Raw genomic sequence first — 22,476 nt, 5'->3', positions numbered from 1 at the left:
GAATGTAGGGATTAAAATCACTGATAGTATGGGTGTAATCTTTTAGATTTCATCTTTTATTTTTAAGTATTCACTACCTGAATGTGCTTTGAAAGTATTTTGAAATATAACAATATCAACAACTAAAGCAATTACAAGAAAACGTTACAAGAATCATTAAAAAAAACATCAGATAATAAAGCTTTAAAATCTCCTGGAGGTTTAAAGAATCAAGTTTGACTCAAGGACAGACATGAGAGTTGACTGCACAGTGGTTTTACAGTTGGAAAAAGACATACATCCTTTAATTCTATACTAGAGATAGAGGCCTGGTTTGATTTTTATTGTTTGGGTCAAATGTTGAATATGAATCTTGAATGATAGTCTACTGTCAAGCCAGATTCTGAAGTAAGCAATAAGAGTAGCAAGAGTAATATGGGTGCCACTTAAACTTTTAAATGACAGGAAGGTCAGAGTTACTGGTGGAGGTAGAGCCTGGGCTGGGGTGGAGCCTGGAGCATATTAAATGGTATCATCAACAAAAAACTGGCCAATGAAGTATTGATGAGAAAGAATTATGTTATTTATGTTTAATGTAAACAGCAATGGACATAAGGATAGACCCCTGTGACAACCCATTTCTGATGGTAAGATGACCTGAGTGAGTATTATCATCAATAACATTCTGAGTTTTCTCTGTAAGTTAAGTTACAGATAAGTTAAGCATGGCCTCATCTCGACCTATAGACTGTAGTTTGCGGAGGAGGTTTTTATGATCACCGGTATCAAATGAGTTTGAGAGGTCAGTAAGAAGGGCAGCACAAAATTGTTTTTTATCCAGTGAGGAGACAACGGGCCTCATTCACCAATATCTTCTGTTTTTTTTTTAAATTTGTTTTGTTTTTTCTCAAGAAAGGTTCCTATGAAAAGTCTGTCAGATTCATGATGTGTTCTTAAACCCCAGAACTGTTCGCACCTCTATTCTTATAATGATGAATCCCATTGTCCTCAAAAGTTGACAGTGCATGCCAGTTAATCCTTATTAGCATAGGTAAATGCCCACAAATCCCCATAAAAGGGCATGAGACTGCAGGGCCATGCACACACAGGAACTGAGGGAGAAGAAGAAGAGGAAACAAGCTGTCATATTTAGTAGGAGTGGATATAAAATCACACAAAAAAGCATGGGATGTTAAAAATGTGTGTTAATCAACCACCTGACCGGCAAACGGCAAACTTTATGCACAGCTGTCAGGACTGAGGACAAAGATGAGCACCACGGGGAAGAACAGTTGGTGAATGAGGCCCAATAAATAAGAATAAGAAATTGTAAGGTGTTACTGTGTTATTATGACACAGGCAAAAACCAGATTGCTGTGGCTGTAATATGTTTACTGAATCAAGGCACATCATTTATTAACTGATCAATTATTCTAAAGAAGAGAGGGTAGAGCTGATGGAAATGGCAGGTAGTAATTTGTTGGTTCATCACAAGGCAAGGGCGCCGGTATTGGATGATTCTCCACATAGTCTTTTCAGCTCCTGACATTTAAGGAAAAAAAAAAAAAAAAAGCCTTACTGCTAGATGTTTTTTCCTCTGGGAGCATTAAAGTGCTTAGCCAATTTCTTGTTAATGTGCCTGTTACTGGCCTAAGTTGTGGGGTTTATCACAGTCAGGGAATTATCCTCTGGAGACCATCAACAACCTTCGAAAATTTAGTCTCTCCGCTATGTTTTCAATATCGATGTTTTGTATACAACTTTTACATTTCAACCAGTGTTGGTACTAAAGCCCTGTTTCCACCAAACACTTTCAGTATGGTACCTTTGGAACCAAAAGTAACCCTTCGGACATGGTACCTAGACCCTAGGTCCGTTAAGTATTTCCACTGCAAACAATACTCCTAAATGTGGGCGGGATTCTTGTCATTCACTGCTCCATCCAGCACTTACTGTATTTCCTCATCACCAGTGACACAGAGGGAAGTCTGCACCTCATTCACTGTCCACAGTACGGGGTTGCGTGCTGACATTTTCAGAACAAAATAGAACAGGCTGCAGTGAGAGACTCTCTCCATGGGATATTTAAAAATAGCATTTAGTCCTTCTCAGGCAACCTCAGGGGTTTAGTGTTGATGTAGTTCACAGGAATGACACCCTACAATGCTTCTTTTCTCCAAGTGAGAATTATAATATATGCACTTCACATTTTTAAACACTCAGTACAAGATCTGTGTGCGAGGTACCCCAACAGAGGGGTGACCAAAAATGGGGACGGTTAGGAATGGTTCCATTGGTACCATCCACAACTTTTCACAGTTGAAACGGGAAAAATGCATACTGAACTGAACCCGTAGTGCACTGCTTGGTGGAAATGGGGCTTAAAGGAAAGCTCATGGAGTGTCCTTAATAAAAAGAGTAAATCTTTTACATCTTTAAAGATATTAAGTTAAACTATTAAATGTTTTGGCTTGATGGAGGCACTAAGGGAACAATCAAGGGATCACCGAATACATTAGGAATCCTTTCCTTTGGATATAAAGTTGGACAGCAGTTGTGGAGAAAACTATGTTGGAGGGATGGACTAACAGATTAGCATATCCTCCATCCTTACTGCACACTGTCAAAGTACAATACAAGCACTTACATCCACACATTTGCCCATCCTGCTAATACTGGAGAGCTGCTTCATGCTTTGGTTTCATTCTATCTGATTCATTTCTTTTATTATGTCTTTGTGCAGGTGTCGACTTTTCATCTATTACCTGGTGATTTTGGTGGAGAATGCTGCTCTCAGTGCATTGTGGTATCTCTACCGATCGCCTCACACCACTGACGCCTTTGCAGTGCCAGCACTCTGTGTCATCTTCAGCAGTTTCCTCACTGGCGTGGTTTTCATGCTCATGTACTATGCCTTTTTCCATCCCAATGGGCCACGCTTTGGGCGTTCGCCAAGTGGCCAGGGTCTCGACCTGGACCCCACCTCTCAGTTCTCTACATTACCATCTGAAGGTGCCACCAACTCACTACGTTCCAACCGAGGTGCCACCACAACCCTGGAGCGTGACATGGGGAAGTATTCTGAGCGGGATGGCTGCATGCCAGTTTTTCAGGTCCGACCCACAGTGCCATCCACGCCATCGTCTCGTGCTCCACGCCTTGAAGAGACCGTCATCAAGATCGACCTTTGTAGGAACCGCTACCCAGCCTGGGAGCGTCATGTACTCGACCGCAGTATACGCAAGGCAATCCTGGCCATAGACTGCTCGCTGACTCCTCCCCGGCTGCAGTACAAAGATGATGCACTGGTGCAGGAGAGGTTGGAATACGAGACCACGTTATAGTTCCACCCTGCCCTCGGAACCCACAGAGGAGTGCAACCATTTATTCTGCTATCACATGAACACTAACAGGGACTGTGGCAATAAGAATTTGTTACTACCAACAATCTCACTTCTCATCTGTCGTTACCATTTTTCTTTTTCTATTCTTTAGCATTAGCGCCCACCCAGGAGCATACAGCCCTGTTGGTAGTGATCTAAGGAGCAATTTGGCGCAAGTGCAGTTGATGTCACCGGATGTGTTTGTGTTCTTTTTAGGGTGGTTGCTATTATTTTTTACTTCCACTCATCAGGGAAATCCCATCTGGTATGAACTAAATGCAAATCAGCAGAGTGCCTCAACACTCTACTCAGACAGTACAAGGTGCTGATGCATTATTTGCTTAAGTCTGAAGAAGTTAGGGATAAATTAAGCATAGGTCCATGTCCATTCAGATGGGTTTTAAGTCATCAGATATTCCACTTTAACCTAAATGACACCTGAATTATACAGGAATTCCTCTAATGTGAAGAGAAAAGGAAACAATCCCTCATTCAGCGTCAGCAAAGACTTAAAACTGTCATATCTGTCTTAATGTGTTGGTGACCTACTGTTTGAAAGTTCTAATGATGTGATCCCATAGCAGCCACAACTACTACTTCCATCAACATCCACATGATAACTCATCGCTCCTGTTCTCTTAGTGCCAAAAAGCTTCCTTGGACATGTCCTCTAGATTCTGAGGAGTAGGACCACTTTTGAGATGGCTGGGAAGTCCAAAAAGTTCTCCTCTGGCCTAGACATTTGATTCCTCTTGGATAACTATGGTCTATCGTGGATGAAGGTCAGACAGAAAGTCAACTACATGAAGACAATGGTTAAAGTAGCATCTATACTCAGTCATTGTGTTTTGTTTGGATAAAGTCAACCAAACCTGGCAGGAAGGAAGAACAGGGAGAGAGAAAGAAGCGGTGAAGGTTGAACAGTCACAAGCTCACTGCCTTTCTCCCATGAGGAAATATAAGTCAAACTCCCACAATGCCAAGAAAAAAAAATCTTCCTGGCAGCTCAACTCAACTATTTTCAGTCCAGCCACATCAACCTGGCTGTGCTGCGATACTGATCTTTGCTTATCTGTGGAGGCAAATGTGGAGGGGAGAGCAGAAGAAATGAGCAAAGTGCCAGATAGCAATGAAAAGGAGACGACAAGAGAGGATGATGCAGGAAATGGAAATGAGTCAGTGATGGAAAAGAAGAGAAAAGCAGGCAAGCAGCCATCTCAGCCAAACTAAACCAACCACCAGGATGTACAGTACTCTGATACAACATGCAGCATTTTTTACTTTAGAGATGATGTAGAGGGTACTGAAGTCATTGTGAGTCTGTGTTTTTAGTGCTGTGAGTGTGTATGTGTTGGCAATAGGCGATGAAGGCGTGTGTGTGTGTGTGTGTGTGTGTGTGTATGCGTGTGTGTGTGTGTGGTGTTCAAACAAGAGAAGCAGCTCAGGAGGACGTGTGCTTGGTGTGTGTATCGCTATCATCCATCTTTGATAAACACACGTCACCTTCTGGGAAAAATGTTTCCCAGCAGCTTTTAACTTTGTTACACCAAGCCACACAACATATGTTAGCATGGTGCTGGTTGTGTCCACTGGCTTTAATGAGAAATGCTAACCAAGTGATTTTTGGTTAACTGAAGTGCCACTGTCAAAGCTTAATTTAAGACCACCACTATAACACATATCATGGTTCTGGGAAGGGTAAATGATGAAATCCTGAAATTTTCATTTAATGAATTTTAATGCAGGAAAACACAGCACATTCTTATCCCAAGTCGTCACATATCGCTGCTTTGTCAGTGGACTTTTATGCCTACATATTACGTGCTAGGTATCCTCCTGAGTCTGCTGTTGATGTTCTGGAATGCCACAACCAATGCCGGGAGTTCAACAAAAGCATGTGGTTAGGTTTGAAAAAAAAAAAAAACCCATCATGATTTGGCTCTACATTCATACAGGAAGCTAACACCAGGGTCCTGGACCCATCCACCACAACTCCTGCATGCCCTATAGGGACTTTCCAAGTCCTCATATCACATTGTTACCTGTAGTGTTTCAATCTGATGCTGTCCTGTGGTATATCATACAAGTGCCCTCCAGCCACGTTATGAAATGACAATGCTTGGTAGTGTATCATACTGCTGCAACAGGTGCTGTCCAGCCCGGTTACAAACTGATGATGCCCGGCAGCATATCATACTATGGGGAAAGGTGGCTTGTGGCATCAGTGTGTGATGCTGAAATCAGCAACAAAGCAGTGGTATTTGGCGACTTCAGCATGAGAACAGACTGGAAAAAGACAAAACAAAAAGCAACTGCAGGCTGGTGCAAGTAACAAAACATGATTTAATCCAACAGGAATTAATAGGTCCTTTTCACTTAAGTCAACACAAGTTGTGTAAAACAAAGACGGCACAATGTTTCTCCCTCGCTCATACAATGGGGGCTGCTCAGCTGCAGCCTAGTCAGTGCTGTAACTGGTGGCCAGATGATATATAAATGACACTGCACACCTCTCTATCTGCCATGGTAATAATGTTTAAATAACACAAAGACATTCACCAAAAAGAGTTTGCCTTTCAAATTAATGCAACAAATGAAAAGAAACAAGGGGAGATGGTAAATTTGGATTAAATGGTGAATGGTGAAGTTAGGACAGCACAGATGGTGAACTATACAGGGAGAAATGGGTAGAGGGTAGTCAGAGAATCAAAGTGAGGTGGATTTCAGCTAAGCTGTGGCTCTGACTGAAAACCTTTTGAAGGTGATCATAAAATTATAGCCATCCTGTCATCCAGTGAGTTCAGACTTTTAGCATTTTCCCCATAATGTTCATACTGAAAATGAACTAGGTTTCATCAGATCCGATCAAGATCAGCAGTGTGGTGTGTCTTATATCAGGGCAAGACAGTACCTGATGATGATGATGATGATGATGATGATGATGATGAAACAACTTTCTAAAGCCTTGCTAGTGGCACCTGGAGACAAGATCATGTGATGAGGTGTTTGAGGTCATAAACAACATTCTAACAATGGTGCTGAAAATGTAAGGTTTGCCCTGGTGGTGACAAGGGAGGGAAGATCAGGGCCTCACCATTAAGATTTCTGGTGGAGACATTAAAATCAAGAGCAAACTTAATTCAATTCTGAAAATTTGTTTTCAAGATACCTTGTGATGTCCAAATGTTAGTCAAATTACATTTTTGATTGACTGGTGGCAGGGGTCAGGGGGTCACCAAAGTCATCTTCTAGGGTTCATGACTATACATACTAGGAGTTCTAATTTAAGTGTTGGACCATGGACTGTATATAAAGATGGACAATGCTTTTCCACTTACCTCCAGTGTACAAAAACAAAGCCAACATATCCCAGATAATGCCGCTGCCATCTTGGGATGGTGACGTCATTTGGAGCCAGAGTCTATGCAGTAGCCATCTTTGCTGGTATCGAGTTCCTGCCCAATCTCAAGCAGTACCATTGATTGCGAGCACACTGATTGGCACAAGCAGATGTCAATCATGACATCAACCCCCCCCCCCCCCCCCCCCCCCCCCCCCCCCCACCTTTTTTTAACATCAAATTACTAGTTACACCAAACTTATCAGAAAAACTGAATACTTGGGTATGATGGAGTAGACACGCAGTGAGACTAGCTCCCGAAACTTTTGTGTACTTAACTTTATAGAACCCTATAATTCAGTTTTTACTTGTAACCAAAGGCTGGATGTTATCACTTTTGGCAAATGATCACCGTAATATGACACCAAAGTCAGCCAAGCACGGCAAAAAAGAGACTCTTAAAGCTGACCCCCTGGTAAAGCTAACTATAGCAACAAGCTCAGCATGGCAACAATAGCTAACCTCCTAGAAGATCATCGAAAAGCCCTCTCTGCTGACTTTATAACAAACATCAGCATGATAAAGACTACCTAAAATGACAGAAAGTATCTTTGGGAAAAATGTATGTGATGTGTACTTTGAGTTTTTTAGTTTGGCCCATGACCCATCCACTAACATAGAGGGGGTAGGGTTTATGACCCACATTGCAGCAAGCCACCAGGGGGCGATCCAGATGTTTTGGCTTCACTTTTGGGGAGCTGTCAAGTTGTCCATCTTTATATACAGTCTCTACCAGTCAAACTGTTACTTCAACATACCGTGTATTAATGAAAATACGTCCCCAGTGATCTGAATCAGAGTGCAAAAAGACAGCTTGAGACTGCAGACAAAAAGGAGAGCTATACCATTTACACCACACTCCCAACCCAAACAGCTTGACTTCAGGGAAGTGAGAGGCAATGACATCACTACATTCTGTAGATAAGCTGTCAGTCAAATCCACCGTGTTCAGGAATTTTAGCTGATTAGTGACACATTGATAATCATGTGTCTTTTAAAACATTAAATGTCTGCACAAAAGAAAGTTTCAGGTTGTCTTTCTTGATTTACGTCACAAGTGCAATGTCTTTTTTATTTCCTGAGGATGGCAAGAAGAGAGAAAAGCACAAAACAAGTTAATGGGATAATCATGGCATGAGACTGTACATGTTTTCATCCTGCTTAACCAAACCAGGCCCCAGGTATACAGAGCTGTTATAACCTCTTATCAATCCGTGTATGAAGTCTGACATCCATTCCAGGTCATTGCAGTCAATGTCCAAAACCTAAATACACCGATCATCTTTTTTTTTTTTTTTTTTTTTTTTTTTTTACATATACAGCACTAAACAGTGTGTAGCCCAGTATGTGCAGACCACAAAAAGAACCAGAGGGATGTTTTCATGATCCACTTTCCTGGCAAATATTGGTATAATACAGCTGTTATTTGTGGTTTTCTCATTAGATGTAAGTTTAAGAGCTTATGAGCTTAGTTTTTATCATAGTTGTATTTTGTTGGCGAAGGCAAGTCCAAAAGTGGTTAGTATAGTTGTAGTATCTTGAATCATTTGAACCGATTTCTGTGAACAGACCCATTGTGTGCTGTCAGAGACACACTTTAAAGGACCATACAAGCAAGTTTGCATGTTTTAGACATGTCACCGTTACTTAATGTCACAGCCAAGCATTTTGCAAACCATGCTGCTGTGTTTTAGAAATTTGAATGTACTTTGTGTTCAAAGGGGCCACTCTTTTCCTGCAATTGCAGCATGGTCTAAAACTCTTTGGGGTTAGGGGTTAGAGGTGATGCACCCCCTAATCAAGTGAATATCATCTATATAAATTATTGTCAAAATTATTGTTATAAGGTAATGCAGTGCCAACTTTCCAAATCTATCTGCATGTAAACTGCATTTCTTGCAGTTTCATACTGTGCAGAAATGACTGGAAATCAGTGGAGGCCTGGAACTGTAGGCAAAATACATAAAAAAATCTAACAATGTCTGGATCTGAAAATAGTAGTAAAAATATAAAGTATAAATAATAATGTGGAGTTAGAGCTCAAATGTGAAAATGGGGTGGTATGGTTCTTTAAGTTTGTTAAAGTTTTTATTTGTCTAAAGTCACCTGTTTCTGTCATGTCTTCAAGTGTCTCATTCTTTCAGTTTAGAATGTGGCGCATGAATCAGTTTGTATATTGAAGCATAAGTCACATAACTTACCCGTAAAACTTCAATGAATAGCCCAGGCTATTATTTGCTTAAATCACTGAAATCAACAGCTGTCTATATGGGACAGGCCTTTAATTCTTTTCACACAAAACTGTTGCTCAGCAAAGATGGGGAATACAATCAAATTGTTTATTTGAACCAGTATGAATATTACTTATATAAAATTTAGGCTTCAGATAATATATCTAGTATTAATCATTGACTTCATCTAACTCCGAAAGGCAGCGCATCAAAGAAAGAGTGAATTACGGCACACGAGGATTACAGCACCCAGCATACTGACAGAACACCATTTTATCGTTTAAAACAATATTCACAACCTGGATTAATTTTTATGAAAAACTTGATTCTTTTGATCTGAGGACCTTACGGACTAAAGGAATATGAATAACTTACAGGGTAATCAAGGAATGGACACATAATTTGAGGCATCCAACAACCCGCTTTTATATGTCCAAAAAACTTCTATAAAAAAAATTAACTGCTTGGCAACCAGACCAGGCATCAAATTGACACAGCTCTTTATTTGTGAACATGTGTAGCCAGGTATGTGCAGGCTCTTAATTGAAGTTTTACCGTAAATACATACAGTTTAGGCTTATCCTTTTGCCTCATTGCCACAATACTGTGTTTGAGTGCTATATACATATATATATATATATATATATATATACACACACACACAGACACATATATATATATATACATATATATATATATATATATATATATATACAGTACAGGCCAAAAGTTTGGACACACCTTCTCATTCAATGCGTTTTCTTTATTTTCATGACTGTTTACATTGTAGATTCTCACTGAAGGCATCAAAACTATGAATGAACACGTGGAGTTATGTACTTAACAAAAAAAGGTGAAATAACTGAAAACATGTTTTATATTCTAGTTTCTTCAAAATAGCCACCCTTTGCTCTGATTACTGCTTTGCACACTCTTGGCATTCTCTCCATGAGCTTCAAGAGGTAGTCCAGCACTGCAGGAGCTCATATTCAGCTCTTCTTGGCTCGTCTTGGCTTGTCTCACACAGCCAGACCTATTGCTTCAGCACTGTGTCATTGCTCTAGAAAGGTCTGGATACACACAATATCCTAGTGCTATAGAGGAAAAAAGGCTTTGGTTTGTTTATATTTCTTTAAACCAATCACAATCATCTGGCATGGTGAAGAGCTCAGCATGCAACAATGGTGAGCAACAGTGCCCTTATGAAATATGACAGGGAACTTGTTTTGGTTGATTATTTGCATGTAAGGAGGCAAGCACCATCATTAAAATGGCTAATTCTCCGCAAAAGAAAACACCCCAAAAAATAGTAGAGATAGCAGACAGAGAGGAGAATGCCGGACTAAATAGCCAGCCAATGGCAGGCTTATAGCAACAATCTACATCCAGTACAGCAGAGTACTTTTGGACATATGAAGAGGGAGAAATCAGTTTATATTTAACCTCTGCCTGTTCAGGAAGCGGTCAAACCAAATACACACCTAAAAAGCCATTCATTTTCATTTGTAATTAGTTAATTTTATTAATATTGACATGATATATGCCAGAAGACCAAGAATTCAAAGGCCAGCTGAAAGCATCAGAGGTGTCACAATGGACAGATTTTTCATTAGTAGAACAACTACAGCAGATCGCAGATCTCTCTTCTTTATTATTGACCTAATTCACCAGCAGAGTTCCTCAGTGGGCTTAGCTGCCAACATTGGAATTGTGAAAAAAATACTTCAAAAGTTTATGCAATAATTAACACTCACTGAAAGCATTGCCATCATTTTATCTAAGCAGACAATATTTCACTTTATCTGTTTGCCAGACAGCTGCTACAATGAAACAATAGGTGGACAGGAATGGTCATGGTCTATAAGAAAGTCTGATGGGTTCAACACATTCTCACTCCAACCTCGTCACATATCGATGTTTGGTCATGGATTTTCCACGTCGAAAATATGATGTACAAGGTCCCCTTGGTGCGTTGGTTGTTGATGTTCTGGGACGCCGTGTCAATTTCAGCCCGTTACATGCATGGTCTGTTTTCAAAATACACTTCACTTTTCACAGGTAATGTACAGTTTGCATACAGTATCTTTCAAAATAAATGTACTACGTCAGTACAATGCCGCAAATTGATGGTTTTCTTTCAACAAAAAACGCACATGGTTACATTTAGCCAACACACGCACGTGTTTGGGTTTAGGCAACAAAAGCATGTGGTTGGGTGAAAGGTGAAAGTCGATGGTTGTTGGACACATCCACCACACCTCCCGCCTGCCCTACTTGGACATTCTGCTCCCTTAACTTATATTGTTGTACTGCTGTGTTTTCCCCTTACAGGCCAGCTGCGTATCATGCCGACATGAAAGGAAGTCACTGACCAAGCGCTGGTATTTGATGATTTCGGTGTGAGACTGGGTTTGATTGAAGGTTGAGAAGCACATTTGCAGCTTGCAGTAAATGCAGCCTTATATTTCTTGTAAGGACTATCAAAGAATTTGATGTGAGTTTATTTGAGGTGTCTCCCAAATCCAGTGTAGCCTTGGTTTACTTATCACCATATCATGAACTAACATACCAACACATATACTGACATACAGTATATGATGTGTACTGATATATACTAAACATAAAGCTACCTCAGTTTTGTTTCATGGACAGAATATCCTCCACCTTCTCATTGGCAATACACTGTGTCCTGGTGGCACATAGACTCAGCTCCCTGTACTTGTAAAGAACTCAGACAGAGAATACAATTTCCTAAAACGAAATGGAAAATTCCATTAACAAGTCATATTCAGTGTACTCCACAGCATAACACTGACATAATGATAATGAAAATTGGATGTGAAATGGACTGTTCATTTTCAAATTTGCAGACAATGCGCCAAACTGAAATGGCAAAATGTTTATTTTAACTTGAATTTGAATTATATGCTGGTCTTCTAGACTACCATAAAAAGACAATTTCCATCTTATTAAATTGGTTTATATTATTCATTCCATTAAGTTTTGGCAGTAACTTTTAAACCTGTATTTTAATTTGTCATATCATGCACACACATGGCAGCACTGGACTCCCATGCATGAACTTTTCATACATCTGGCCCTTGCATTAAATATTTTGTCAGTAGAGTAAAGTTTCTTGAAAAGTGCCATTTCAGCAGGGGGTTTGGTCTGCCTTGAGATTTGTCTAATTTCACTGTTACAACAGAGAATGAGGTGCTGTCATAAACAGGGTAATCCTCCATTATGCTCCACAGGTGCTCAAGTTCTGGAACATCTAACTGGTGGTGGGTATCCTGCTCACTGCAGGATCATAACATGACAGATCAACTTAAGACTCCCTCCCTCACTCTGGTCATAACAAAACGCTGCTTTTTATGTTTTGTTTGCCTTAAAGAAAATATATTTCTATATTTGTCTTTATTTCAATCTCATCACCCAGGACTTTGAGGCTGTACTGAAAGCACAGCTAGGTTGTCTGGTTAGCCTGTGGCATGTGTGTGCGAGTTGGTGTGTGTGTGTGTGTGTGTGTGTGTGTGTGTGTGTGTGTGTGTGTGTGTTGGGGGTTGGGATTTGTTTGGTTTTTTTTACACTATTCAATAATAATGTCTCAACAGCAGTTACTGTGCTTATACTAGGACTGGGACATTGTCCAACAGGGAGGTTGAATAGACTTCAGTCATTCATCCTTCCAGCCTGAACATCTCTCAGATGAAAAGCTTTGTGTTCAGCGGGAGCAAACATGGCAGACTGCTGATTGTCTTTAGTTGTAAAATCAAGGCAGCATTTGTGACAGTGCTTTAGCTATCATGAAATACAGAAGCAATGTAGAGGATCACAACGCTCGGAAGACTTTTCTCATTGCATACCATTTGTTTCTTAATCACTGGAGGAAAATCATTTCCATTCTCCTCCTCTGCCTCAGCTTGTTTCCACTGTACTTCTTCATTCTGTGATATTATAAATCAGCCTACAAACTAAGCTGTCAGTCTATGAAGAAGACAGTCACAGTAATGGTTATTCACAAACTCCTGAACCTCTCAACTGATTGTTTTGGGTCACTGTATTGAAATCCACATATTGTCTGGAGTTACATTAGCAAAATTACAGACACCAAGGATATGATAAAATATCAGGGATATAGTAATACATTTATTATGTATGATAACAATCACACATAGAGCCATGTTCAAGACATTTAAAATTAATAATTATCATGGTATGCTCTAATGTGTGTCACGTTTCAGCTTTTTTCAGTAGCTACTGATGTAAAAGAGAAGACAAAAACATTTCCACCTCTAGATTTTTTCCCATATGTACATGGAGGAGACATGCCACACCCAATACAACTGGACGGGGCTTGTCTTTTGTCACAAGTGTTCAGTGGTGGGAAGCCACTGAGGGATCATGTGCTTATTGCTGCGCTTTTTCTGGTCAGTTGGGTTGCCCCATATCGCCACTTGGTCAGTGGCTTTTCACCTCTACATATGACATGCTAGGTGACCTCCTGCTATTGATGTTCTGGGATGGCGTGTCACTTTCCACCTGTTAAATGCTTATTGTCTTTTCGACATTCACTTCCCTTTTCACAGAAAATGTGCAGTTCCTGCTCATTAGATGCATACAGTCTTTTTCAAAATAAACTTACAACATTGGTAAAACACAGCATATTTACTTTTACTTCATTGTGCAACAAAAGCATATGGTTAGGTTTAGACAAAACATCATGGTTTGGCTTAACATTCATATGGGAAGCGAACTGCGTGCTCCCGGGTGAAAGTGCGGGGTTTGTTGGACCCATCCACCACCACTCTCACCCACCCTCTAGGAGCTTTCCAGGTCCTTAAATTATGTTGTTGTCCAACGGCATTTCAAACTGACACAGTCCAGAGGCATTATTAACTGATGCCACCTGATGTTGTATTACACCTGAAATGGAGGATGCCTGTTTTGTCAGTGGGGTCTGACATGGAAATCACTGACCAAGTGGCGGTATTTGACAACTGTAGGAATGAGACCGAGTTGGTTGCCCAGTCACCAGAAAAAATGTTGGCATTGTGCATCTCTGCAAACCACAGATACATTTCATTTATATGAATAAAGTGTGATTAGGTTTAGGTACAAATACTACTTGGTTATGATTAGGAAAAGATCATGTTTTGGCTTAAAACACCTTTAAAAACCCAGTTTTGAGGGCCCAATCCTGGCTTGGAACGCAGCAATGCCTTGGCAAAAAACAATCACTTCTTGTGACACTATTACCACTCAGGTTTGGTGGCCAAGAAGCTGCTAGAAACACAGCAATCACTCATTAAAACACAACCACTTTTGTTGTTTGTTGGTTTCTAACAGTGGTCTACAGCTTGGCGGGTGTTTTGCCCAGGTGACATGTCATTCACCATCACCTCCACCTCCTGATGACAAAGTCTGCTCATGCACTACATAACTTTTGAAAGGTTGATATGTATGAAACTTGCAAAATGTATTCATGGTTTGCAGAAACATACAAAGACAGCATTTCCCTCTGGCAACTGGGTTAAATATGAACCAAGACTGTTCTTACCATGAAGTTACATAGGCTAGCATCCCATCCTCTACCAACAGTCAATATCTGTTTCTTTTTACCATGACTACAATACTTCCCTTGCCAAATAACTTTAGTTGCCTAAAATAAAAGCTTAGGCAGATGTGAAAACCATACAGCAAATCTTTTTTTGTATGTGTCATTCTGAAAGGCTCCAAATAAACACCTAGTTGGTATGAGGACTTTTCTGAGGAGACATGTTGCTGTCTATACAGTGAGAGATAGCAATGACCACTCTTCTCACACAGGCAGCAAACAGCAGTAATGTATTGTTTCTATGTCCTCTGTAGCTCTCTGAGATGTGAACAGACCGTGTTTCTTGTGAGTGTCTTAGCCCCTAAGCTGTTTCTGTTCACCAGCTGTACCGGATCAAAACTCTGCTGTAGAGGTTTTGGAAATACCAGCCAAACACAACAGAGGAGTCAACTTTTTAGCTCTTAGCTCACAGCTGTGTAAGCAGAGAAAATGACTATTTAGTTTGGTGGTCATGGAGCAGCAACAGTTACAGTTGAGATAATCCAGCTTTAGTACAAGCACAGGAACCAGCAGGTGAATAATGATAGGATTCCAGTCACACTTGTATAATCATTCTGTACAGATGTCTGTTTAGAGAGATGGTTGAACATGGAGTACCACAGATAGTGAACTGATCAACTTAAAAGCTTATCTGTAAATAAATGTATGCAAAGTGTACATGTTAAAAAAAGAACATTCCTCTCTTTTTGAGTTCTGACTGTGAAGGGTGTCTTTAGAAGTTTGATGCCACCACGATGGCTTAACTATGACGATATACTACTGAGGAAAAAAAAAGATAAATGTGGTGTATGTGGTGTATTTAAAAAAGATACAAATGTTAAGACAAAAAAAATCAGTCTTTTCAGTAAGTTGCATTGTGTGATGAAAGTTGGAAGTGCTAAAAATTCTTTCAATGGGGAAAAAGTACATTTTATTGTAAAAAAATAAAAAATAAAAATGAATCAAGAGTGATAAACATGATCAAAATTACATTTTTGTATATATGGGATTTTTGTAAATTTTTATTTGAATCTAATGCAACACAAACTACCAAAATTCATTTATTAAAGTACACTGTGGTAATTTTTCTGGCCTCAGGTTTGTTCATTTGTTCTTTGCATTTAGGAAATTATTCTAGGATTACAATTATTGTTATTATTATATCTATTTATTTATTTATTTATTGTCATTTCTGAGGATTAAAACATACTGTGCTGTGGTACCCCCGGGGGGTCAGGGGGAGCCACGACCACCCTGACACTGCAGCCCTTTTTACACAGAGATGGCATTATAGGGTGGCTACAAAGTCTCTTCTGCCTTGCTGCCTTTTGCATTTTTACACAGAAACAAATATCAGCAGCATTACCCCATGTGTGATTATAGACAGCATGCCGGCATCAATTAATCGAAAGAGGCTTTACAGGCATGACGTGTAACAAAGCAGCGTCGGCCTCTAGTGTGACATATGCGTTAACAATAACAATGGCATAATATGTCAATAACAATCATTTACTGTCTCTGTTATATGGCAGCTGATTTCGTCCTCTGCTCGGAGGGTAAGGAGCTGCTGGACCTTATAGTTTTTACCAATTTGCAGACATTTTCAGCCACTGTTAGTGGCTGTAAGATAGCCGCTTACTGCTATCAGCTGCTTTCTAAATCTCCCGTGGTGGGTTAAATGCATAACATGTCATCAAAACGTCACACCCGTCCTGCCAGCTGTTCCATTTATACAGACACCGTTTCGGTGTGTGTGTCGGTGTTCCATTTTGTTACTACCTCTGTTCCCAGCTCAGAGGCAATACCACACTGTCCCCCCATTCTGCGATTGTACCTCATGTACAGAACAGCAAAGTGGCATAACGTCGTAAAATTTCTGCCTTGAAGGGGCAATGTAAAAATAGTTGCCCTGCCCCGTGTGCACGGCTCTGTAGCCTTTCTGTGTTTTTTTGTTTTTTTTTAACTGGTGTGTCATGTTTGACAGTCCGGAAACCAGGTTAGTAAACAGTAGAAAGCAGCATGGAGACCTGTGAAAAAATTACAGTTCTTACTTCTTTTTATATATCTCTTACATTCAGTCTCTATTTTAAACTCATTTAAAAACTAATTTGAATAGATGGTGAGAGACAGATGGTGTTCTGTGGTGGCACATCATTGCATCTCACTGGTAAAGGGCTAAAATAAGCACGTTCACCCGGGTGTTTTATTTCCATCAATGCAGATGGGAGCCGGAACAGATAAATATACGTGACTCGTGAGTCATCTGACTCAAGTGTGAATACCGATTGTGACTTTTTTCATTACATACAAAAGCCAGATGGTAGCGGGTATTAGCAATTTTTTTTGTGCACTGAGGAAGTGGCTTAAGGAAGAGGGCTTATTTACGTTCCAAAGTTAGGCTAAATTTTGGCGAGGGAACAGTGGCATGGCCATGTTCAAAAGGGGCTCTTGTACTCTTACCTCAAGATATCTGAACACTGTTGCCAACTCCTCAATAAGAAAAGTAGCTATTGGCTGTCCTAAAAGTCGCTAAATGACGTCATCGCCTAATTTGCATAATTGTCCATATGCATGTAATTGTAATGGCTGCTGTAGGAGAGAGGAATAATGTCGTGGAAGAGACAAAAACTGAGTAAAAAAACACCCTGAATATGTTTAGAACTACAAATGAACCTTTTTTCAGTGATTTATATTAGACAAAGAAAATTTTACATTTACATCCCGCCCTGACTGTAAACCAGGTCGGGATCAGCCAGCGGCGGTTCCGTGCATGCGCGATTCACTTGCAGTCTGGACGCGGAGGGGTTAGCATCTCCTACTCTGACTGCTGCTGGGAGGGAGGACTGGGCCGTCTGTGAGTGCTTTGGGGCGAGAGAGGGGCCCACAGCAGCATCCGCTGCTCATTGAGAAGAATAAGAATGATACGTGCTCTCACAACAGAGTCTCCAGAAGTCTTCAATAACATCAGAAAAAGTTGCTAGATTTGTTGCTAGTCGCTTTTTTGAAAAAGAGTCGCTAGAGGGGTCTGAAAAGTCACTAAATATAGCGACAAAGTCGCTAAGTTGGCAACACTGTATCTGAATGAAGATAAGTTCTATGGGTACAAGTATTCCCTACAAGCTTACACGGATTACCACACGGGCACATAGAGCACATGCCCAGGGCCCAGCAGCCAATCAGGGCCCTTGGCCAATTGAGGGAAAAATAAATATATACAGTACAGGCCACACCTTCTCATTCAATGCGTTTTCTTTATTTTCATGACTATTTACATTGTAGATTCTCACTGAAGGCATCAAAACTATGAATGAACACATGTGGAGTTATGTACTTAACAAAAAAAGGTGAAATAACTGAAAACATGTTTTATATTCTAGTTTCTTCAAAATAGCCTTTCAAATAGCCTTTGCTCTGATTACTGCTTTGCACACTCTTGGCATTCTCTCCATGAGCTTCAAGAGGTAGTCACCTGAAATGGTTTTCCAACAGTCTTGAAGGAGTTCCCAGAGGTGTTTAGCACTTGTTGGCCCCTTTGCCTTCACTCTGCGGTCCAGCTCACCCCAAACCATCTCGATTGGGTTCAGGTCCGGTGACTGTGGAGGCCAGGTCATCTGCTGCAGCACTCCATCACTCTCCTTCTTGGTCAAATAGCCCTTACACAGCCTGGAGGTGTGTTTGGGGTCATTGTCCTGTTGAAAAATAAATGATCGTCCAACTAAACGCAAACCGGATGGGATGGCATGTCGCTGCAGGATGCTGTGGTAGCCATGCTGGTTCAGTGTGCCTTCAATTTTGAATAAATCCCCAACAGTGTCACCAGCAAAACACCCCCACACCATCACACCTCCTCCTCCATGCTTCACAGTGGGAACCAGGCATGTGGAATCCATCCGTTCACCTTTTCTGCGTCTCACAAAGACACGGTGGTTGGAACCAAAGATCTCAAATTTGGACTCATCAGACCAAAGCACAGATTTCCACTGGTCTAATGTTCATTCCTTGTGTTTCTTGGCCCAAACAAATCTCTTCTGCTTGTTGCCTCTCCTTAGCAGTGGTTTCCTAGCAGCTATTTGACCATGAAGGCCTGACTGGCGCAGTCTCCTCTTAACAGTTGTTCTAGAGATGGGTCTGCTGCTAGAACTCTGTGTGGCATTCATCTGGTCTCTGATCTGAGCTGCTGTTAACTTGCGATTTCTGAGGCTGGTGACTCGGATGAACTTATCCTCAGAAGCAGAGGTGACTCTTGGTCTTCCTTTCCTGGGTCGGTCCTCATGTGTGCCAGTTTCGTTGTAGCGCTTGATGGTTTTTGCGACTCCACTTGGGGACACATTTAAAGTTTTTGCAATTTTCCAGACTGACTGACCTTCATTTCTTAAAGTAATGATGGCCACTCGTTTTTCTTTAGTTAGCTGATTGGTTCTTGCCATAATATGAATTTTAACAGTTGTCCAGTAGGGCTGTCGGCTGTGTATTAACCTGACTTCTGCACAACACAACTGATGGTCCCAACCCCATTGATAAAGCAAGAAATTCCACTAATTAACCCTGATAAGGCACACCTGTGAAGTGGAAACCATTTCAGGTGACTACCTCTTGAAGCTCATGGAGAGAATGCCAAGAGTGTGCAAAGCAGTAATCAGAGCAAAGGGTGGCTATTTTGAAGAAACTAGAATATAAAACATGTTTTCAGTTATTTCACCTTTTTTTGTTAAGTACATAACTCCACATGTGTTCATTCATAGTTTTGATGCCTTCAGTGAGAATCTACAATGTAAATAGTCATGAAAATAAAGAAAACGCATTGAATGAGAAGGTGTGTCCAAACTTTTGGCCTGTACTGTATATATATATATATATATATACATACATATACACACATGCATATGTTTGACCAATTAAAAAAATGTTTGCAGTTTGTTTCTGAAGTCCTGCCTCCTGCTGGGGTCAGGATAATGCTGGTTTTTTGGATCAAGAGTATCCCAAAACCCCATTAAAATGTTTTGACCAACACACACTGAAGGTTTGATCCAATTCGAAACCAAGTCTGGATTATGTGATCTAATCTGATTTCTGAAATCAGATCAATTAAAGTAATACCATCACAGGTGATGCCTGCATTTAAGATAAACAAAAGGTTTTATGACAATCAGTCAGATGCTCATTCATTTACATCCAAATCTCTACCAGGCCACTCTCTTCTTTGGAAACGCTTTCGCGTCCTATTGGTCAACTGCATAAACATTTTGGGGACATGCTTTAATGGCTTAGTTAAAGACGTCCACTGGGTTTGGTGATGTTTGAACAAATCCTCACTGATTTATGGCCAAATTTTGCAAAAGGCCATTGCACTTGTTTGGAACAGGTGGTGAACCTTGTGAGCTGTAATGGAGCCAAATTATGTGCCGTTACATGTGTTAAATGTTACTGTTGTCCCTGGATTTATATGAGAAGAATAAAAGATCGCTAGCTGCTAGGCTAATTCATACAATGTACAATGCGATAGGCCTGTGCTAATAACATTAGCATGTTGTATTTGTGGGAAAAATGTGTCCAGTTAAAGACAAGTGCTTTGTCTGTAAATGCTGCGAGTTCTAGTGAAGCTGATTTGTGTGCTTGTGTTTGAAATTGTCACTAGTATCAAGCTATGTTTAATGTGTGTTTTGGGTGTTTTGAATCAACTAAACTTTACAGCACTTCACAGAAACCTCCGCTGCAGATGACTAGTGTTTTGGAGGTGTAACTGCAGAGTGACACAGACACGCCACCACACAAGTATAAATGCTCACAACGGCGTAGGTGAAGTGCATAGGCTACGGTGTAGGGTCTGCAGCACAATTATAAATCCCCCTTAAGCCTGAGGCTGATCACTCGCTGAGCATGTAGCAGGAAGGAGAGACATGGCGTGTCCTTTTGTGAAGTTGTGGACTTTGAGGCACAAATTATTAAGAGGCTGTTTCTTAAGGAGAGGATGATTAGACCCCGTTTGGATGTCTTATCGTTCCCAGGGGAATGTCTGTATGAAAGATACTACTTCACCTCACACTCCATCATTTATTTTAACAATCTTCTCTACCCAGATATATCAGATATTACACATTGTGGATTTGCATTGTCATAGGAGCAAATATTTTGCATTGCCCTTTGAGGGCAGGGTTGTCAGTGTTAATAAGAAATTAATCTACGTGGATACATTATGCAATGATTTATGAATACTTTTCATGTATTTAAAGATTCCGCGGTTGAATTGGCTGCATTTATGGGCCTCAACATCCCCATCAAATAAAGGTGATTTGTGAATCAGAAGTCATTTCACAGCAATTCAATTAACCTAAGCCTAATTTTGCAAGAATGGCGTAAGTGTAAGCAAAATGTATTACCAGTCTGTACAATATTTTTGTGTGATTTGGAGTTGCTGCAAAGTGTGTTTGTGCCACATCAGATTACAGCTAAACAGTAAAGTATAGCAAATTTTTATCTATATGAACATTATTAATATATAAAAATGTTTCTATATTTTCTGTAAATTAGACACCCATTAACGCATCACATTACATAATGCCTCTTTACATTACCTATACCAAGCTCTGCAATCTTTTCCCATGCCACCTCATGCTGTTTAGCTGCAGCTGCCGTATTAAATATAAAAATATATTTGTTTTTGAAGACATGTTCCAAGTCCACATATGCGGCCATTATAATCTCCATTTAAGTTGTGGTGGAATAAGTAGCTCTGCTTTTAACTCCGCTTTCTGCCATTGAAAATCATGTCATCTGCACTCTATTGATGATGGCTTTTGGTGCTCACCGTGCACATGCTTCCCTCAGGCTGAACATACGAAGAGTCGATTGAGCTAATTCTGATCAGCTGGGGTCCGTTTCACAAAGCAGGTTCAACAAACTCTGAGTCTAATCCTGAACTCTGAGTTGATCTACTCTGAGATAGGAAACTCTGAGTTTCCGGTTCCAGAACAGCTGATTTGAATCAGTTTAATCAACTCGGAGTAGTTTCACCTGGAGTTAAGCGCGTGCACCACGACTATAAAAAGCCAGCATCAATGGAGCCCCGATTCGACGAGTCACCATGACAACGGGGACGGGGAGGGCTGCGTTTTTCACCCCACTAGAATTAGAAATCTTAATGCTCTCATACGGCGAGTTTGCACACGTTGGCAGCAGTTTAGGATGAAATATAAAAACATTGTTCAAACAGGTAAAACCTCGGCATAATCTCATGGAGGTATCTCATTTTGATCATGTTTTACATTGTAAAGTAAATATTAAGTGGCTGTTTGACAGTGCAGTTGTTTTTTCCCCAACATAATGCTGTTTTCACACACATAAATGTCTTCTCATCTATATCATGTTCTGTTAAATAATTAAGCCTATTTAAACTAACACAGACTTCTACTCAGCCAACAGAAAGAAGGCAGATGCCCATAAAACGAGCACACTTTTCTGACCGCCCTGCATACAGTTGCCTTACTCAAGTGCTCAGCATATCCGACATTGTACAAAAAACTTCCATTTGCAAAGAAACACAGCGCAACACACAATATCTGCTGGGATGTGAGAGCATGACTATGACTGGTAATGTTGCAAATGTAAGGACGGATTAGGTTGTGTAGATGATGGACTGTGACGTGAAACCATCTCCCAACGAATATTTAATTCTCTGCGCAGTAATTCTGCACCTTCATCCACGGGATCGTTATCAAAAGGACATGCCATGTTAGTGAAAAAAGTCGCCACCTACTGTGCCTAATGGACTTCTAATACTGACTCTGATTTTTGTAATGATTTTTTTTTTTTTTAAATGACAGACGGCAGAACTAGGCTACGCCAAAACTCGCCTAACTGAATGAATGAGGAAATCAAATGGAGTGTGTG

At 40.4% G+C, this 22,476-nt stretch overlaps 1 protein-coding gene across 1 annotated transcript in view; it reads left to right on the top strand.

Annotated features, from left to right (window-relative positions):
• xkr4 (XK related 4) overlaps positions 1-15,674 on the top strand; it is a 56,518-nt gene extending 40,844 nt beyond the window's left edge. Inside the window, exon 4 of the mRNA XM_033651344.2 lies at positions 2,723-15,674. Within this exon, the coding sequence (XP_033507235.1) occupies positions 2,723-3,323 (601 nt within the window). The 3' untranslated portion in view covers positions 3,324-15,674. The remainder of the gene's footprint in view (positions 1-2,722) is intronic.
• The last annotated feature ends 6,802 nt before the right edge of the window (positions 15,675-22,476 follow it).

Source organism: Epinephelus lanceolatus, chromosome 12 (assembly GCF_041903045.1).
Source record: "Epinephelus lanceolatus isolate andai-2023 chromosome 12, ASM4190304v1, whole genome shotgun sequence".
In the NCBI taxonomy this organism is placed as follows: domain Eukaryota; kingdom Metazoa; phylum Chordata; class Actinopteri; order Perciformes; family Serranidae; genus Epinephelus; species Epinephelus lanceolatus.
The sequence above is the reverse complement of the archived record's forward strand: the minus strand, read 5'-3'. Positions and strand labels throughout refer to the sequence as shown.